We start from the raw sequence: 20,490 nt of genomic DNA on the forward strand, positions 1-20,490 counted from the left end.
CTCGTGGCATACAGGTGTACATATTGAGTCATCAGTTCTTGGAACCTGTTGCATGAATCATTGGTGTCTGCATGCAGACACCTTCACTTGATTCATTCAAGAGAAGACTAGGCACTCACAGAAGCATACTAAAAAAGGAATAACATAGGCCATAGACCGTTTATCCTTACTACACGAATCTGAATCTGAACTGTCGCATCTGTAAAACTATACTAGCTGTCGAAGTGACGCACCAATCTTTTTACGACGGTTTGACCTTCAAGTGCTCAGTAACCTCCAAATGGACAATGCCACTCGTTTGCTTCTGTGATTTTACATCGCTCATAATTGAGAGGAGATATATCTGACGTAAGCATACTAGAACGAATGCAGCGACCGTAAATAGTAATAGGAGCGAAAAATCGAGAAAACACAAATAACGTGAAAAAGTTGTGCTAACACATAAAGCGTCGCACAAGTTACGGAATCTCGAGATTCCATAAGAATGCCGATCAGCACACCTAAGGATTCAGTACTTCAGCAACACAAAAATGCTAGCAAAAAACAGAATAAAACAAGTCATGTATCAATGCTTACAAAGATTGTAGAAATGATAGTTCCCGCTTAATTCTGACTGATCGACAAGTAGTTTGCCAAAATTACGAACCGGAGTTGAGGTTATTTCCATTCTGTATTTTTTTGTTGTTGATAATTTTCGCCGATTGCGTTTATTTTTGAATGCAAGTGAATAACGTAAACCTAATGGGTTGTTTACTCAGTTCGCTTATGTTTACCTCTCCCAGACTCACACCTTACTTCTTACTCTTCCCAAAATATAACTTATTTATAGGTTCGATACAAACCTAAAGAAGGCTAACCGTTACGTTTCCGAATGGTTTATAATGAATATACTCTGTAAATAATTTTTCTGACATGGATTAACTTTTAGTTTCATAACGCCAGATCACTACTTCATAAACGCATTAGGGTCGAAAGCCTTCATTATAATTGACAGAGTGTCACAAGAACTTAAAGTTGAATGTTAGTTTCTTCATATTAAGACATATTTTCGTAGTTGAAGAACCGGCCATCCCAAGCGTAGCAAAAAAGCATACAATCTATGGAATATGGGGGGTTGTACGTCTAGTTTCGGGTAGGTTTCAAGTGTTTGTTTCATATCCGTCCAAACTAGGGTTTTATTTGATAGTAATTAAAGAACGTGAGCGAGTCGGTGAGATATTCGGGAACACTATTCTAAAAATAACCAAGAGCGTCATATTACCATTTGCAAGGTCTGTACTTCATTTGACAGATATTCAGGTAAGCGAACTTAGATTTATGTGAATTGGTAGAATCAAGATGAATCTTTATATTGCCAAATGCTTAATAGTATTCTGTCGTCAGAAGGCTTTTACTACTCGAGTACCTATGACTTGAGTCACACATTGCAACGTTTATCGGATACGGACTCAAAATTCAAGGCATCCAGTATTTACGAGCGTGTAAGCATTTTGTTTTTCAATGAAACTTTTAATCAAATAGTGATTGCGTGGTTTAAGCAAATTTTCGGATTTTTTCCGCCGATAATTTATGCTAACACTAAACAGTCTTAATTGTCATATTAATTTTTGCTTACCAGTGATAGTTGGTGCAGTTTTTAAATTACGATTGATCAAACAACCCAACTGTATCTTCTACCTTGACGTGATGATGGGAATTGCATATCTTAACGACTCAGCTGATCTATATTAACTGCAACACTTGTCTCTTCAGGTTCTAATATGCTAGGCAGGTCATTTGGAGTACGGTGATATTAAAAACAGCAACTGACGTAGCCATACTGCTGACTGTTCAATGATAAGACAACAGTAGGGTATTTCCCTCAGATAGCCAGTGTCTGTTGTAATAATGCCTTCTCACAATGTAGGGAACGGACTGAAGAAGGTTGATGCTAAAAATGTCATACGTTACCATACCTCACTGATCTCCGTCTTTGGCGGTAAGGCGTTTTAAAATATGGGTTTAGAACATCAGAAACCTACCACGGAAACGTCTTGCGTGGCAAGCATCGAGCAGTTGTTCCTTGGACTCTGGTAATGCTCACAGTCAATCTCTAATTTAGTCCCACTTTCAGGCACCTCATGAAGAAATATCCACACACGGTGTGGGCGACCTAAAAGTAACAGCCTCTTTCATATATGTAACACCACGCGCCACGTTCACGATGACCTCTCTGTCACTTTCATATCCCTCCTGTCCCTACAATTAACCTTTATATGGATTTTTCTACATATGCTACCGATGCTAAAGATTCGAGTTCACAAAATGTTGTTTCTGTTCTCTTGAAGTCGCACTTTAAACTACATGTTGCAGTTTCCAATCTTTTAACCTTGTTGGACAGAACAACAGGGTTCGTTAGCTAGGGTTCTAAAATCTCATACTTGATACATGTTGCGTCTCCAAAACATGAATACGGGACCCTATCATGTTCATACATCTGACCTTTCCTAGCCAGTGTATAGAGCCAACACGATATACTTTCTCTGTATCTGGATATGTGGCATCAACTCGTGATATCGCCGGCGTAGGTATAGCATTAAGTTTTAAAGCTGGACAGCCACTTGACTAGATTTTTTTCGATAGCCTCTTATGTTCTGTCCGTCTCAATGGCGCAGGATTATGTTGCGTTTCGTCGTATCTGTATGCATCCACTGATTGCAGTTCAAAGGAAGTAAAAGTTGAGCTTTGTAGGCTACGTTCCATCCTCAAAAAGTTAACCGCCCAAATGTAGCATTAGTGATGGGTGATTTTAATGCCTAAGTAATTCAAGCCAAACTGAAAAACACAGATGAGTCTTCTGGCGTCCTAGCCCAATGAATAGATAATGGCAACAGTCTTCTGTAGTTGTGCTTAAATAACTGATCATTCTTGACAAGCTCCAACTTTGAGCATAAGGAAAAACATCTGACATGAAAACAACCGGAATTAACTCAACGATAGACGCTAATAAACCATATTAGTATCAGTCGTCGTTAGAGAGGCTCGGTAAAAGACTGAAGTACATGTCTAGACTTTGATCATGCTCTAGTGCAAGAACGCGTTTGCATGTAGCTTCCTGGATGCAGAGAATCCAAGCCAAGTGAGAATGGTGAAAGACTGGTAGATATGTTTACTTTGAGTCGTGCTCATAGGTGGCGGCATTCTTCCCACAAATGCATGCACAGAACTACATGGGTTTCACATGGCCATACTACGGAGAACCAGATCGATCACATGCACAAGTAGACGATTCGGAAGTTCTATGGAAGATGTAAGAACATGGTGAGGAACGGATGTGCCGTTAGATTACCATCCACGGGTGGCAAAGCTAAAACTGAAGCTAATGAAGCATTACACAACTGGACTAGCAACACACTTCCTTGGAGATGCTAACAGGATCAGTTATTTCAAGATAGCTCTCAACGGCGAGCTCTAAGTCATAAAATCTACTAGATAAAGCGGAAACCACAAAATCGGGGAAGGATAAGGCATAGGTTGGACATAAAGCAGCAAAAAAAAACCCAGTGAAAAGGAGCGTTAGCACTATTATGTGCACATATGTTGGAGATATGGCAGCTGCAACGAAAAAGGCTACAAGAGAGACAAACATAAAGGAACTATATAATGCAACCAGATTGCAGGAAAATATAGTTGGCACGAGGGACCAATCAGGAACAAAGAGTCAGAATCAATCACTGAAGTTCAAGAGCAGTAGGACAGGTGGGTAGGAAGTTTTGAGGAGTAACAATTGCAGAAGAGGGTCTAGAACAGCTATTTGGAGATTCATTGTTGGCAGTGTATTCCCCAATAGGAGTAACAGTCTTAAGGAAGGTATAATGTATTACACGATTTAGCGCTAACATCATGTCCTAAATCATACTTAATCACCATTGGTTTGAGATCAGGGTTTTCCAAACCCTTCAGATGGATCCACCAACTCAGTTTAGGCACCTAACATTCACTTCTTATCCTCTTACTTTCGTAAACAACACCCTCACTATCAGATAATGAGCAGGACTTTCCTGGCAGCGGTTGTAAACATTGCTATATGAAAGAAGAAAAAAAGAGCAGACAACCCATTATCGGTCCATCCACTAACTAGGGGAGTGTTCTAGTTTCTTATATAATGTGTATGTTTTATTTGTATTTCTGAAGTCACTTTGGTAATTTATCTGGTTGGTGGTAAATGTTTCATGCTTCGTGATCATTCTATGCATAAAATGCCTTTTTGTGGGTACATACTCAGGGCAGATGTTTTGGGTTTGACTGTTTGAAAGGTCATTATAATATAACGTGTTTAGGTATTGTTGGATGTAATTTGAACAACATATAAGCGGACAGTATTGTTTTCAGACATAACTCCATCGGACATCAATATTTATATGGATATATAAAAATATTAAATCAATGAAGGCAATCTATGAGTCAGCGATAACAGTGAAATAGATCACACAAGTAAACAACAAGTAAAAATGCAAATTGATTATGTGATGACAGATGTACTAGTTGTGATAGGAAAAATAAAGTCTTGAATTAATTTAGTGAAAAGTAGCTTAACGACTCGTTAACTTCATCTCGTACAATGTAGTATGGTAATTTAGGCCAACTCACATTTGTCTCCAGCTTCGGTTTGGGCACTCGGGCAGAGTATCCCAGCCCTCACATAAATCGAATGATTTATGTGGCGCATATCTATTTGGTGCCTCCTTGTACATGTTGATTATAAATGATATAAAGTATTATTGGTTTGGTTTTTCATTTTTACGGACTGATATTCTTATATAAGCTCTTATCTTAATGGGATTTTTAATTCGTTTTCCTTGAACTTTTAATATACTCATATAGGCAGATACACGGTTTACGTGGAATAAATCTCTGTTGAATGAATGGGAATCTATGCTTAATTCTACATCATCCTTCAAGCATAAGCAAACAACCGGTTGGAATCGCTTCGATTACTGTGTACCTATCATTCAAGGATATGTTGGGATAATATCATATCCAGAAAATTTGTCTGACACTCTTAAGGGAAACCTCGTGTATTCCCTCATCTCTCGTCGTAGTATACATCGAACTGGAACAAGATTCAACGCACGTGGAGTTGACGGGGAAGGGAACTGTGCGAATACTGTAGAAACAGAACAATTGGTCGATATTTCGGGGCATAGGTTTTCTTTTGTTCAGGTTTGTAGGATTTGGTAATAATCTATTTACCGTATGTTTTGGCCTTTCATGTTGTTAAAACATGAAAGAAAAACTGGGATTCATTTTTATTGATCAGTCTTTTCTACCATTAGTATGTTATAACTTCATAACATTTTTTGATATAGTAGGATCAAGTGGCGATGATAAACCAGCCAGCTCTACCATGGAGGCACTAAAGATGTACCACGTTGAGATAAGCCACTCTGGTTCCCACTATACGCCACCGTCAGCACTCACACAACAATCCAAATGCACAGACTTTTCGATTACTTCTAATGGCTCACCACATAAAGTAGATTCAGATACAGACTCATCCAAGTTTCGTAAAAGTACATTGCGTTTAGAAGATAAAAAGTACGTGCCATACCTTACAGACACTGAGTGTCGACTGATTAGGTGTTAGTTGGTATAGCTTGAGTATCACCATACAGTATGAAAATATCATGTGCATACCCAAGGCCGAAGAGCTTTCCCCCAAGTCATAGATCTTGGTCTGGTCAGTACAAGCGCTTTTAAAAAGTACTTCTACCATGGCAAATACAGGACTTCAAAACAAGTGACGAGGTATGTGTGGAACATGCTCCAACCAGCTCAGTTGCCGAGGTCCCACAGACCAATCAACGAACATACTATCTCTTCATGGTGACCTACACATCGCTTCATCATTGTTTACATAATAGGTCCGCCGTACACAAACAACTCTTAAGATTCCAGCGACCATACAGAAAATAACCCAAAAGAGACGATAGTGGAGAGTCTTCTTTCTCTCTCGTAACGCTCTTAAATGGTCATGTGTTTCTAGACACCTCTAGGGAAAGTAATGTAATTTTGTCTCGACGTTCATAAGCACAAAAACTGTACGGTAACTTAATTTCTACATAAAACATCGTTTTCAGTTTGAGTGACGTACGATTATCACTCTCTCTTAATAATTGAGATGGCTTAGTGTCAGTACTTTATGTTGACATTTTAAAATTAATTATACTGAGTTTTAAATTAAACTATCATCAAGTGCAGATTTTTTTAAAAGCAAATTATGGCCTCCATGACTACTGTTTGATTATAATTTACCGACATTACTAATAAGCTTTTACTGTGTTAAATGAGTTTGATTCTGTAATCGGATTTCGGTAGGCTTATTCACAAAAAGTGTTTAAAATCTCGGAAATTAACTAAGACTTTCCTCATTGTAGCTTAGCATATTGGTCCATAGAGTTCAAATTAGGTTGCTGCCGTTTTAATTCCTATTACTAAGAATAGAAGTTCAACTTTTTAGTATATTGTTACGTCTTTGATCTGTCTACCAATTTTGTTCAGAGGATAACTTGTCTAATCTAGATTAAGACCTTGACGTGATAGGTTGACTGGCTTGAACCTGAGGCTAGTATGCGTGAGTTCGAAATGGGTGAGAGAGACGAAAACTATTCTATCACCTGATTGATTGGCTGACAAGCACGCGAGTGAGAGAAGATAAGCCGACTGGAACACTACTCGGTCTATTCCCGATTTCAGATCAGTGTTAAAAGGCACATGAATAAATGGATGACTAACCCGACCACAACGTACAATAATTAGGAAAATACAAAAACTGGGGATCAGCGTAGAAAATAGAGTACAAAATAATACGTTTAAATTACAATAGCTTTAGAACAAAAAGGGCTATGGCAGTGAATCATACATCAAACGAAAGCTTATGGTCTGTAGAATAGACTATGGACAAAAATAAATGTTAATGTTTTACAAGCCTTGAATTAACTAAAATAACGTCCCGAAAAATAGCTTTCGTAATTTGTCAAGGCTTCTTGTTTCTCTATTCACATCATATATGTATACTACTATTATTACGGCGAATCGATTCTGCCTTATTGTATTATTTATATGTTTTATATTTTCACACGCTTATTTATCTTTTCCATCCATCATAATTTAAAATAACCAAACCGAAGCTTCGTGGTTCTGTGCCAATATATTGGAGTCAACGACCGAACTTAAGATATAAACCAGCTGTTTTACTAGGTGGTAGTCAACTATCTTCCAGTATAACACACTCGGCTAACTTAACCGTTAATGAGACTGAGAAGAATTTGGAGGCAATTCAAGCTAATATTGCACGCCAACATTTTCATAGTTTAATATACGATTATGGTTACGGACGACAAACAATAATAAATTTATTGGATCAGAAAGGGATGGAACGTAATTTAGGACATGCTTATGCTATGGCCGTTTCAGCTTTAGATGAAAAAGAAGTCAAGTAAGAATAACTTGTATGCAATTATTCATGTTTAAATTTTCCAAAACAGTCTTCGTCACAAACTGAAGTCTGTTGTGGAGAAACTCTGAGTTTCTTTTGAGTTTGGTATCAGTCTGTTGTACACATTCCTAACATTATTGACCGTTTTTATTGAGTAGATTGGTCATTAAGCCAGAATTTAGTGATCATTATTTTTTAAATCCAACCTAATCAAATGTTATTTCGGCAGCGCCGGTGATTATATGGTGCCAATCCAAACCTGATTAGCCTCATGAATAATTACTTCTCTTTAGAACTACAGAGAATTGTCTGTGAATACATTCAGTAACAAATAGCAATAGTGCTGTGATGTATGTCACTAAAATAAGTAAACATTTAACAAATCCGATATAGTTTGATATACTAATGATGTTAATCCGTTTTATTTTGAAGCAACTATTCTGCTTTAATCAACAGTGTGCATGCCAATTTACATTACAGTTTCTTGTTTATTCATTTTGCAACTGATAATATATATTTAAGACAATTATTCCCTCTGATAAATTTGTGTAATGTGATAATTTACTTATCGAGAATCTCAAACTAGTAAATCAATACTTGCCATTTCTTAATCAATTCGACCGCTTTCGAGCCCTGGTATTAAATAAATAAATCCAACTATTTTAATTTTCTAAATGCCTTTTGAACTTAAACCACTCGAATAAATATTATTTATCTGGATTTCCTCTCGGTAAGTGCAAACAATAACATACATGCATACAACATACTTATTTACTTACTTCACTTGCTCTGGTTGTCTTCATGTGTATAGTTTGTTGTTAGAATGAAGCCGGTTGTGTTTATTATCCCTTTGTTAAGTATGTAATAACTATCTTTTACTCTTCACAGCTGGTAAGTCCGTGGTGTGAAGCAACCAGTGCTGTCGGGTTGGCGTTCGAATCTTTATGGTTGTGGAAAAATGACTTTCGTGGGTGGGAGATCGTTGGTAGTAGGTTGATAGTATTTGTTCATAGGGATCGTCAAACCATACGTAGCGCTTTCTGTATTTTATTGAATATTCATGATCAAAAAATACAATACTGTTCACTAAGTCAACTAGTTTTGTGCTAAATTACTTTTAGTTTGACTAGACTACCAAATCCTTTTGTCCAAAATATTTAGACATAATAGCTGTTAATTTACAAGCGTTTTTATAAATTGGTAATATTTCTAACTTGTGTGGACTCTTTCATTATGAATCATGCGAAAATAATCATATTTGAAACATATAGCCATCAACTGATGTATTGGAATTCATTTTCCTGCAATATTTTATAGTTTGTTTTTTATTCTTTTTACTACGAAAGATATGAAAGTTTTGATTTTCATCATGAATGTGGTTCAACTCGTTGGGATCGACTGGGTATCTTGTTAGAACACCTTATACCAGAATTATTGAGATCAAAGTGAGTCATTGTTTGCTCCTTTTTACTTTCAAAATCACTTTGTGTATTTAGTTCCTCACTGTTAAGTTATCAACCAAAATTATATTTCATATATCCACCCTCAATGGTTTGATTAGTGTTGTTAGATGTATTATTCTCAAACAGTACTTTATTGCCCCTTTATACAAATATTTACCTAGGTATTAATTTTCCTTTCCTATCCAGTAGATTTTTCTCGTATCCTTATTGATATCTAGTCGTTAAAATGAATGTAGGTTAAAAGATCTATCATGTGGCGGTTTCAAAGTATTATGGTTTTATCATCTCACTAAGAGAGGCTGCTCAGAAAACAACAGGTGATAGATAAATCGGTTCACAATAGTAAGGGAGCAAGCAAAATGGCAACCATTGAAAAGGCTCATATTAATAAAGGCGAACATTGAAGAGGGGAATTACATTATCAATTGTGTAAAATATGTTCGATTCACCCTTTGTTGTGGAAGGCCTTCCTAAAACGAACGGTCTGGTGGTGAGGTGCCAACTTATTGATAACGGTTATCCAGGTTAGTGGAAATTTGTTGACGCTCTGAAAAATAATAGTGTAAATGGATTAAAAATTGAACAGCCTGTTGCAGAAATCCATTAACAGTAATAGTCGTTAAATATTAAGAGAAAGGATCGATACTAGACTATTTATGTGTAGTAGCACATCATTTGAATATGAATATCCAAACGTGGTAAACTTTTTTACGAAAATTTAATGTATGTAACATTTACAGCTATATTACATTGATCTTACCCCCTTTTGATGTATTATACACAGTCAGTTAGTATATTGCCGAGATTATTCAATTGTGGTAATAGGCCGCCCTTGTAGGCTAAGTTGTTAACGTGTTGTCCTGTCGTGCTCCGAATTTTAAATGTCTACATCGCTTGCTTACGTACGTCTATTATCACTCTTAGTCTGTCGAAGAATATAAAGAATAGTAAATAATTTCACGGATTGACATGAGATCGCGTAACGACTTAGAAGTAGAAAAAAGGATAAAATCAAATATGTGAAAGATAGTTATCTACTTGAAGAGCATGAGAAAGATGAGGAATAAATTTGAAACGTGAATATGGTTGCAACGATACAAACACCACTGGCGGGGTGGGGGCATACGGTCACCTCTCTCCATTATTCTAACCCAGAAGCGGGGCTAGGTAGGGTTGCCAAATCTAACCATTCCTTTTCAACTTTGCCATCAATGACGGTCTGAAATCAACTTTGATGGATGTGGGTAATGGTGGTGTCAATCTGTTGTCTGGAGAAGGACTCTTCGACCTTGAGTGTCCGGATGATATTGTCCTACTGTGTGATGGTACCTAAGCGATGCAATCTGCACTTAGTCAGCTGGCAACCAGTGTCCGTGGGTATGGCATTTGCTTTGCACCTTGGCAGTGCAAAGTACTTTTACAAGACTCTCAAGATCCTAAACCTGCACTCACTCTTGGTAGTAAGCAAACATGAGTAGTCGAGAAGTTCGTGTATTTGGGTAGCTCAGTGAGTGCTGTTGTTGGCGTGAGTGATGCGATCAACTCACGTATATTGTAAGCTAGAGCGACTTATGCCAATTTAGGCCATCTTTGGCACCTTCGTGACGTTAGTCTCGCTGTAAAAGGTCAGGTCTTTAATGCGTCGGGGAAGGCAGTATTGCTATATGTTTTTGAAAAATGGTCTCTTCGAATTGGAGATGTTAGGCGATTCTCTGCGTCGGATCATCGTTGTCTACGAATGACTATTGGAATTCAGTGGAAACACCGTGTTCTTATTAATGCAGAGGTTTGGCAGCGTGTGTTTGGTCACATTGAAGATAATTCGGTTGCTGTCACCATCTTGAAACATTGACTCTGGTGGCTTGGACATGTGCAAAGAATGTCTTTTCCATAGCGACTTCCACACTGTAACCTTTTTGCTGACTCTCGGACTGACTGGAGAGGCAATTAGTTTATGACATGATCTCGAGGTATGAAAGAAATCTGTACAGGATCAGATTTTCTTGGTTCCTTACGACTATCTTGTTGTGGTCCCCGAGATAGTGCAACATATAGGGTTGGAACATTACCAGAAATGGCTCAGAATCGAAGCCAGTGGTGATCCTGCTGTAACTTTGGCTTCCTTCATAAAAGTGGGAGCAACTTTTTTAACTGAAAAATATCCCTTCTGGTTGCATTTTGCTTAACTGAACTGCTTCTCCCATCATTATTTCACTCACATGCACCAATATCTATACATAGTTTTTCTAGTTTTTGTTATATTCACTTTCCTTCCTCTATCTCTTCACGACCTCATTTTTGTTGTATCGTGCATATATATTTTGGCTTCCTTGTACCAATGTTTAACATTAATACTTAAGTCCATCGACTTCATGTAATGTGTTAAGCTTAAATTTATATCATAAAAACGTAAACAGGTACCATCTTAATAAATATATAGACTTCTGATGACCAAACAGATATTCAAGAAATAATTGTATGCATATAATCTTCAGAATGTATTTTAGTTGCATAAACAATAGTTGACTAATTAATTATAATTTGTACAGTTCTTATCAGTACTACCTTGTAACTATTTAGAGTTCAACAGTTGGATAGCGTTTAAAGCTATATATGTATGCAATAACAGAAAGTCGAGTAGACAAATATAGACTTGAAGGTGTTATTTATTAGAAATTGATCCCATTCGGGGTACCAAATTGTGATGAATACCATCTTCAAATAAAACTAGTTTCCATATAAGCTGTCAGAAAAATAGTATAATTGTAGTCATCAGTCCAGACGTTTAGAACGGTGAGCGGAACAGTTTAGCTGGCCTTCAGCTACTCGACAGTTACCCACTCTTCCCAAACATCCTGAACGAAACATTGGGATAGCCCCCCCCCCGACTCTAATTGAAGTTCGAAAAGCTATAGCTAATCTGAAACGAGTAAGAGCAGCTAGTCCAGATGGATTGGCTTCAGAAATCTGTAAGGATGGTTAGTCCAGTTTTAGAGATTAGGTTGACTAATATTTTAGCTACCATCTGGGATTTTGGACGTGATCCCATCTGACTGGTCACAATCACTGATTGTCCCAATATATGAGTAGGGTTCAAAATCATCCTGTGATCATAGAGAGATTATTTTGAGTAATACAGCGTCTAAAATACTAGCATAAATAATTATCGGTCGCCTATCTAAGACTCGTGTACTTCAAACGCGAGAAAATCAGGCTGGCTTCAGACCTGATCGTGGCTGCATCGACCACATATTCACTATTCTCCATGTTTTAGAACACAGACATACTTGTCGGCTTCCGACAATGATAGTTTTTCTTGACCTAAAAGCAGCATTTGATTCGGTAGACCGAAAGGTTCTGTGACAGTGTCTGTCATTGAACGGTGTACCTCAGGGGCGCACAAACCTTGTGAAGGCTCTTTACTCGAACATTACCAGTCGAGTTAGAGCTTATGGTGAACTGTCATCTGATTTTGTAACCTCAAATGGTGTTCGCCAAGGCTTTCCACTATATAAGAAAGAAAGATTAGTTCAGCGAAGAGTTCTCTTTTCGGCGAATTCATTTTCAAAGCTGTACAATCGCAAATATATATACTTATTTTTACAGGGTGAATGCGAAGATTACCTTTCTTAACGATTGCGTTAAAATGCACAAATATCCTAAATACTACTGGAAAATTCTTCGAAGAAATCATATTTATCCAAACTCGAAATCTCTTAAACGCCATGCACAAAATGTTATTGACTCTATTCGTCCTCGCATTCCGTTATTGGAATTCAACATTTCACAAAGATCTCCTGTATTATATAAATTATCACCTAATGAACACAATCTTTTCACCGATTTTGTTACCACAGTTGACAAACGCACAAAAAACTTAATATCAGACCTCACTAAAAGTTTAAAAACTACAGAAACACATCACAACTTTCCTAACAACCCTGAGAGATATGTGTTTAATCATTCTTCAATATCGTTGACAAATGTACAATTAGAAGCCTTATCTTTGGGGATAAAATTCTGCGACATAAATGAAAAAGTTAACAAAATCAACAGACATGTTCAATTCTAAAACTTAATCAAACAAACAAATGGTCTTAATCCAATCTCTGATCAAGAATTCCAACGTTTCAAATCTACTATTCTTGACAGCTGCAACCAATATATTAGCACAAAAGTAACAGGCAAAAGTCTACTAACAAAAGAACATAGAAATCAGATAAAACTACTTAGAAATAATAAAGACTTGAACATAACACGTCCAGATAAAGGTGCTGGTTTAGTGCTGCTAGATCGCAAGAGTTATGTTGAAAAAATGACAACGTTGTTATCAGATGACACCAAATTCTCAAAACCCATCAATGAGAAAAAGAAGACTGAAATTATAGAAAAGCAACTAATTGATGTCCTTAAGAGAATGAAAAATGAGCAGTTAATCAACGAACAGGTCTTTGAGCACATAAAACCAACAGCATCAATAATACCGCGATTATACGGTCTGCCAAAAATACACAAACCTGGCCTACCTCTTAGACCGATTCTCGATATGTCTGGATCCCCTTACCACCTTATAGCAAAGTGGTTGGCGAATCTCTTAGAACCCGTTAGAAAACTCATTTGTAAACATTCCGTACGTGATACTTTTGAATTTATCGAGCACATAAAAGAAGTGAATGTAAGTGACAAAATTATGCTATCTCTGGATGTGGAATCATTATTCACTAATGTTCCACTCACAGAGACCATTAATTTTATCTGTAAGTACATAAACAATACTGAGATAAACATTGGGATACCTGAGGTTTATTTGAAGGAATTATTACTACGTTGTACTTGCAATGTACAGTTCACATTCAACGATGTAATTCATAGACAGAAGGATGGTATAGCAATGGGATCCCCACTTGGTCCATTACTGGCAGATTGCTTCATGGCCAGTTTAGAAAACAACCAACTCAAAAGAATTATAGAAAACCTCCACTTGTATAAAAGATATGTGGATGATATCTTTATCATTTGTGACAACAAATGTAACTTAAATGATCTCCTAAAGACATTTAATAATTGTCACCCATCAATAAAATTCACACTTGAAGTTGAAAGCAAACAAAATATTCACTTCCTTGATGTAGATATGACAAGAAAACAAGATGGTACTTTAAAAAGATCAATCTACAGGAAACCCATGTGGAATGGCCAACTATCAAATTTCCACAGTTGGGTTCCCATCAGCCGAAAAAGAAACTTAATAATAACTCTCGCCACAAGAATACGAAGAATCTGTAGCCCGGAGGTCGTAGAGAAAGAATTGAGCCTTTTAAAAGAGATACTTATCAAAAACGGATATCCTTCTATATTCATTGATAAGAACATGAAGCCGAAAATGCCAAAACCACGAACAACTACAGTAGAAAAGAAAATTTTATACATGAACATCGACTTCAAAGGTGATAGAGCCGCTTATATCTTAAAGAGGAGAATTTCGGATTCTTTAAAAAGAACATTCTTCGCAGCAACATTGCAAATATTATTCTCCAGCCGATCACTGTTCATCAATAATCTGAAGGATAAATTATCACATCTGACCAACTCAATGTACATCTACCAATTTACCTGCTCTTGTGGAGCTAGGTATATAGGTCGTTCGATGCGTACTTTATCCAAAAGAATTCAAGAACATTGTCCGGCATAGCTAAGAAGAGGAGGCGACGGCTCAATAAGAAGTTCTATAATCGAACACCTTGTGAACACAGGTCACTCAATCAAGACAGACTCTGCGTTCAAAGTCATCTACAAGGTAAGTAGAAGCCTTCCTAAGACAATTAGACTGCATCTTCGTTGCATTGCCGAGGCAATAGCCATACATTTTGAAAAACCAGAATTATGTGTACAAAAGAGACTGGTACAACCTCTTCTTTTACCATGGTCTTAATGTATTAAAATTTTTTTCTTTTCTTTTCTCTTTCTTCATACTCTTGTTCCTTTACATCCACCTGCTTCACCTTCCATCTTCCCTTCAAATCTTCTACCCCCAACCGGTTTGTTTTTATTTCCACGATCATTCCGATTACATTTCATCTGTGTTTCAACATTTTCTGTTATTTTATCATGCTGAGCCATCCTTACCCGATGAATACTTAAGCCATTAACTATCAAACTTTCCTTGTTTTAAAATTTTTTTTTTCTAATACCTTTGTTTATTTAACCTCACTGTCACCATGTATAACAGAAGTTTATTATCAGTATTATTATCACCCTGTAAAAATAAGTATATATATTTGCAATTGTACAGCTTTGAAAATGAATTCGCCGAAAAGAGAACTCTTCCCTGAACTAAGCTTTCCACTATCTCCATTTCTGTCCAATTTTATCATAGATTTACTTCTGGAAATAACCTCGTCGTCTGAATTTTCAGGAATTTATCTCCCACCAGGAGATCCACTTATTGACTTAGAATATGCAGATGACATAGACTTGTTTAGTGAAGACGCTGATAAAATGCAGAGTCTTATGGTAGCACTGATCAACAATGCCAGGATGACCCACGAATGCCCTGGTACGACCGAGAGTGGGGAAATTCCGCTCTCCCTCCCAAAATACTCACTCATGGCCACGCGTATACAGCCACTGTCAGGAAAGTCCTACTCAATACCTTCTCGTGGCGGGGTGTTTACGAAATTGTGAGGACAAAAAGCGAATGTTCGGCGCTTTAAACAGGTTGGTGGACACGGAGAGTTTACCTAGAGGAATCGGAAAACCCTGATTCCAAACCAATGGTGCACATGTTCTCCAGGATCGTAAAGGAACAAATGGCGTATGAACCAATCGTTGGTCAGCTGCTACCATAGGACTACATCTCCTGATGTTACTCCACTGACTTGTGGATCAGACTTTTAGCTTGAAGGCTCGGAGTGTAACCCCATAAGAAAACCACCTGCTTCGGTCTGGGTAACCGGGATGTATCACAGCCAACACATAAATCAAGTGACTTGTGTGTATTCGGTGCCCCTTAGTACTAATATTTATGTGTTCAAATAAATAAATAAAATAATTATGCCAGGTTGTTTGGAATGTGTTTCTCCCCCTCTAAATACAAGTTGTTGCTTCAGGACCGGCCTGCATCAGCACCTGAACCAAAGATAGGGAGCGAAGCAGTCGAACGCGTTGACAACTTCACTTATCTTGGAAGCCCTAATGGGTTGGTGTCTGACGAAATTTCTGCACGGATTCAAAAAGCTCGTTTGGCTTTTGTCAAATTAAGTCACCTATGGCGAAGGGGAGATATCTGTCTATGAATTAACGGACGGGTCTACTGAGCGACAGTTCGTTTTGTTTGTAGTGGCTGTGCTTCGATAATTAATCACCCTCGAACCGTTGTCGTATAATCTTCAACGATGTTTGAAATCAGAAGGCAAAAAGAAGCAGCTACTACAGTTTATTTAGCAGATGATTCGGACCAGACAGCAGAGAGGCAAAATGAATGAGCAAGCGAACTACGATTGTAGCAGTAGCAAGTAGTTGTAGTAGTAGTAGTAGTAGTCAATGGGTGCAAATGTACATATATATATATATATATATATATATATATATATATATATATATATATAGGAAAATGGATGAGTCAGCGAATAGATTAAGCAGTTAATAATGAAGCTAGCAGAATGAATACATGCGTAGACGCTAAACTATGTTCAAGCATATGTATTTCATACAAGCATAATAATAAAGATAGTACAACAGGTTGTTATATCATGGATGACTTTGTCCATTAAATAGGTCAACAAAAGACCTTGACTGAACTAAACTCAATTGCACGTGAGTCGCTATAATAGCTCCCCCCTGCAAACAAAGATATATGGAAAAATGTCTGTGTTTGCACAAAAAATAGTAAACTGAGTAGGGTAGTTACAGTCGTTTAAAAAAAATTGTTTGTACAAAATTAAGATGAAGTTAGTGTGTGCTGTACATTTGGTTTGTGCCCGTCCGTGAGGTTATAAAAAATAATAGCAATAAATAGAAGGAATGCGGTATTGCCTTACATTTTAAACAAAAATTATACGTGTAAGTGTAGGGGTACATAAGATATGTTGAGTTTTATAGCGTATAACATGAAATTAGTAATGCATGTGTATACAATGAAGTGGAAGTTATAATTAATATTTAAAATAGTAGAAGATTATTAATAGAAGATTGCAGCGACATAATGTTGGGGCCATCTTACTCTTCGACCAGACCTTGTCGTTACTGGATTCTCTTTGTTTGTGTTCGTCGATGTCGTTGATGATTGGAACTGACGTTTCGATGATTCAACGGTTTTCGCAGTATCTGTATGTACTGGCTGATCGTAGGCTTCGATGAAAGCTGGTTTGACTCGGTCGATGCTGATTACATCCGTTTTTCCAGCTTTTTCTACCGTAATAGTTTTGTCGTCTCTTTTAATCACCTTAAATGGACCATCGTAGGCCGGTTGTAAGGGACGTTGCACATTATCCCTTCTGATAAACACATGGGTACTGTCACTTAGTTGTTTGGGTATGTACACACGGCGTTGATGTTGTCTCGGAAGCGTTATCCTTAGACTATTCATATGCTGCTTAAGACGCTGTACATAGTCCGCTATATCAGTTGGAACGCTTTTACCTGCAGTGAAAAACTCTCCTGGCAGACGTAGTGTGGTTCCATAAACCAATTCTGCTGGGCAGCATTCTATATCTTGTTTGATTGTTGATCTTAAGCTCAACATGACTAACGGTAGCTTGCTGGCCCAATCGTTATTGCTGATGACAGCTGTAAGAGAAGCTTTAAGTTGCCGATGCAATCTCTCTACCATACCATTCGACATCGGATGGTAGGATGTTGTGCGAATTCGTTTGATTCCGAGTAGTTCTGTGAGTTGTTGGAAGAGGCGGCTCTCGAATTGAGCTCCTCTATCGGTTGTAATATTAGTAGGTACGCCATAATGGGAAATCCAATGCTCTACTAGGGTTTTTGCGATAGTTTCGGCTGTAATATCTTTTATGGGCACAGCTACAGGCCATCGTGTGAATCTATCAATGCAAGTGAAAATGTAACTGAAACCATTCGAAACCGGCAGTGGTCCTATAATATCGATATGTACGTGCTCGAATCTGTTATCGGGATGACGGAAATGACCTACTGCGGAACTGATGTGGCGATGTATCTTAACTCTCTGGCATTTTATACACGCTTGCGTCCAATTACGAATATCCCGATTCATACTTGGCCATACAAAACGTTCGCTGATTAGTTTGATGGTGGCCTTTATTTTGGGATGCGAAATATTGTGCATGGCTTCGAAAATGTTTCGCCTTAGCGGCTTTGGAATAAATGGTCTTGGTTGGCCTGTAGAGATATCGCACGTGATGCTTACTTCTTCCAATGGAGTTTCTTTGAGAACTAACGAGGTTGTGTTGGCAGACTTTAGTCTGTTTAACTCGACGTCGATATTTTGTAATGCTGCTAACTTGTGATAATCGGTTTCGGACTGGATGAGAGCGTTGACCATTGTTTTGGATAACGCGTCTGCCACTTTGTTACTATTACCTTTGATATACTGTATGTTGGACGTGAATTGGGAAATAAATTCTAATTGTCGGGTTTCCCTCGGCGAGTAGTTGTCCTCTTTGGCGTTCAATGCTTTTGTGAGGGGTTTATGGTCTGTATATACTGTGAAAACGGTACCCTCAATCATATGTTGGAAATGTTTTATTGCCAAGTAAATCGCTAGGAGTTCTCTTCCGAAAGTACTATATCTTGTGTCGGATTCAGTCTTTTCGAAAAAAATGAGAGCGGTTCCCATATGCCATTTACTAATTGTTGTAAAATGGCTCCTACCGCTACGTCTGATGCATCCGTCATGATAGCTAACGGTGTTTCGCTCTTTCGTCTAGTTAGTGTCACTTCTTTATTTAGTGCTTGTTTAGCGTTCTCGAATGCTTGAATCGCGTCTGGTGATAATTGGAATGTCCGTGCGTTTCCGCGTAATGCATCTGTTAGTGGTTGCAATATTGACGCGCAATTCGGGATAAATCGTCTGTAATAATTTATTAACCCGAGAAATCGGCGTAACTTTTTCCATGAGTCGGGTAGGGGATAATTCCTAATGGCGTCGACTTCTGTTGCTATTGGTGTGATGCCTTGAGAAGTTATATTGTGACCTAGGAACTGTAAAGATTCTTTTCCGAATTCACACTTCTCAATATTTATAGAAATGCCATGTTCTCTGAGTCGCATAAATAATTGCCGTAGTTGTTGTATATGCTCATCTTTAGTGGTGCTAGCTACTAATAAATCGTCGATATACGCGTATACTCCAGGTAAACCTCTAATGACCTGGTCGATAAACCGTTGAAAGGTTTGTGCCGCGTTAGTCAGTCCAAAAGGCATACGCAGGAATTCATATAGCCCAAATGGGGTTGTTACTGCTGTCTTCGGTATGTCTTGTGGGGCAACAGGGATGTGGTAGTATGCTCTGACTAAGTCGATCTTCGAGAAGATAGTAGTGCCCTCTATACTGTAGGTGAAATCATGGATGTGCGGTATAGGGTTTGTTCAGTGCTCTGTAATCTCCACATGGCCTAACCTCTCCATTCTTTTTCGGGGCCATATGTAGCGGGGATGCCCACGGGCTGCTCGATGGCCTTATAATGCCTAGCCTCATTAGCTTGTCGAATTCCTGTTTTGCGATGGCTAGTCTTTTGGGACCTAACCTTCTTGGTCTTGCATTGATTGGTGGACCATTCGTTACGATGTGATGCTGAATAGAATGTTTGAGATCCGCTTTATTGTATGTTACTTTTACGAGTTCAGGGAACTCCCTTAACAACAATTTATATGGATCACCACGACTTTTATCTATCACAAGGTTCATTGAAACGGCTTCCGTAAGTATTCCTCTTATCGAAGTGGTTTGACTGCCGTTTATAAGTCTGTGTCGTCGAGAGTCTACTAGCAGGTCAAAGTTACATAAGAAATCTATGCCTATTATGGGCATCGATACGTCTGCTATGACAAAGTTCCAGCGGTATGAAGCGCCACGTCCAAAATCTAGGGACAATTTCCGTTTACCATATGTCTTAATATCTGATTTGTTTGCTGCTCTTAGCACTAATGACGGGTTATTGTTTTTTCTTTCCTCGTTAAATGGAGGTACTACGCTAATTTCCGCTCCAGTGTCAACTAAGAATTGTGCGCCAGTGGTTCGGTCTTGTATATAAAAGAGGCGACTATTTTCAGGCATTATGTGTGTTGATGCCGTTGCCATTGATACTCGTGGGTATCGGTTACTAGCCCTGTTAAATCTACAAGGTTGTAGGCACTTTCTAGCCCTGTAGCCGAACATTTGATGATACCAACATATCGCGGGAGTTGTGCGTCGTCTAGAAGTTGACCGGCTCCTTTCACGCAAGCGATCTCGCGATGACCTTCGTGGCTTTTCTCTCTGCGTTAATTCTGTGAGTTTGCGGCATAAAACATTTATTTCCTTCTGTAGAGTATCAAGTCTATCGTCTACCGTCACGTTGTGTAGTG

The 20,490-nt window shown here is 38.1% G+C and overlaps 1 protein-coding gene across 2 annotated transcripts in view; it reads left to right on the forward strand.

The window, feature by feature from the left end:
- The first annotated feature begins 245 nt into the window (after positions 1–245).
- Positions 246–20,490, forward strand: part of SACM1L_1 (Phosphatidylinositide phosphatase SAC1) — a 29,427-nt gene continuing 9,182 nt past the window's right edge. The window contains exons 1-9 of one of the 2 annotated variants that reach the window (XM_051217591.1): positions 246–348; positions 830–894; positions 929–1,020; positions 1,055–1,132; positions 1,172–1,299; positions 1,332–1,481; positions 4,864–5,202; positions 7,170–7,477; positions 8,824–8,922. In XM_051217591.1, coding sequence (XP_051065008.1) covers positions 872–894; positions 929–1,020; positions 1,055–1,132; positions 1,172–1,299; positions 1,332–1,481; positions 4,864–5,202; positions 7,170–7,477; positions 8,824–8,922 — 1,217 coding nt within the window. In that variant the 5' untranslated portion in view covers positions 246–348; positions 830–871. Of the gene's footprint in view, positions 349–829; positions 895–928; positions 1,133–1,171; positions 1,300–1,331; positions 1,482–4,863; positions 5,203–7,169; positions 7,478–8,823; positions 8,923–20,490 lie in introns of both variants that reach the window. The other variant, XM_051217592.1, reaches the window with a different exon arrangement.

The sequence above is a fragment of the Schistosoma haematobium genome, chromosome 5, assembly GCF_000699445.3.
Source record: "Schistosoma haematobium chromosome 5, whole genome shotgun sequence".
In the NCBI taxonomy this organism is placed as follows: Eukaryota; Metazoa; Platyhelminthes; class Trematoda; order Strigeidida; family Schistosomatidae; genus Schistosoma; species Schistosoma haematobium.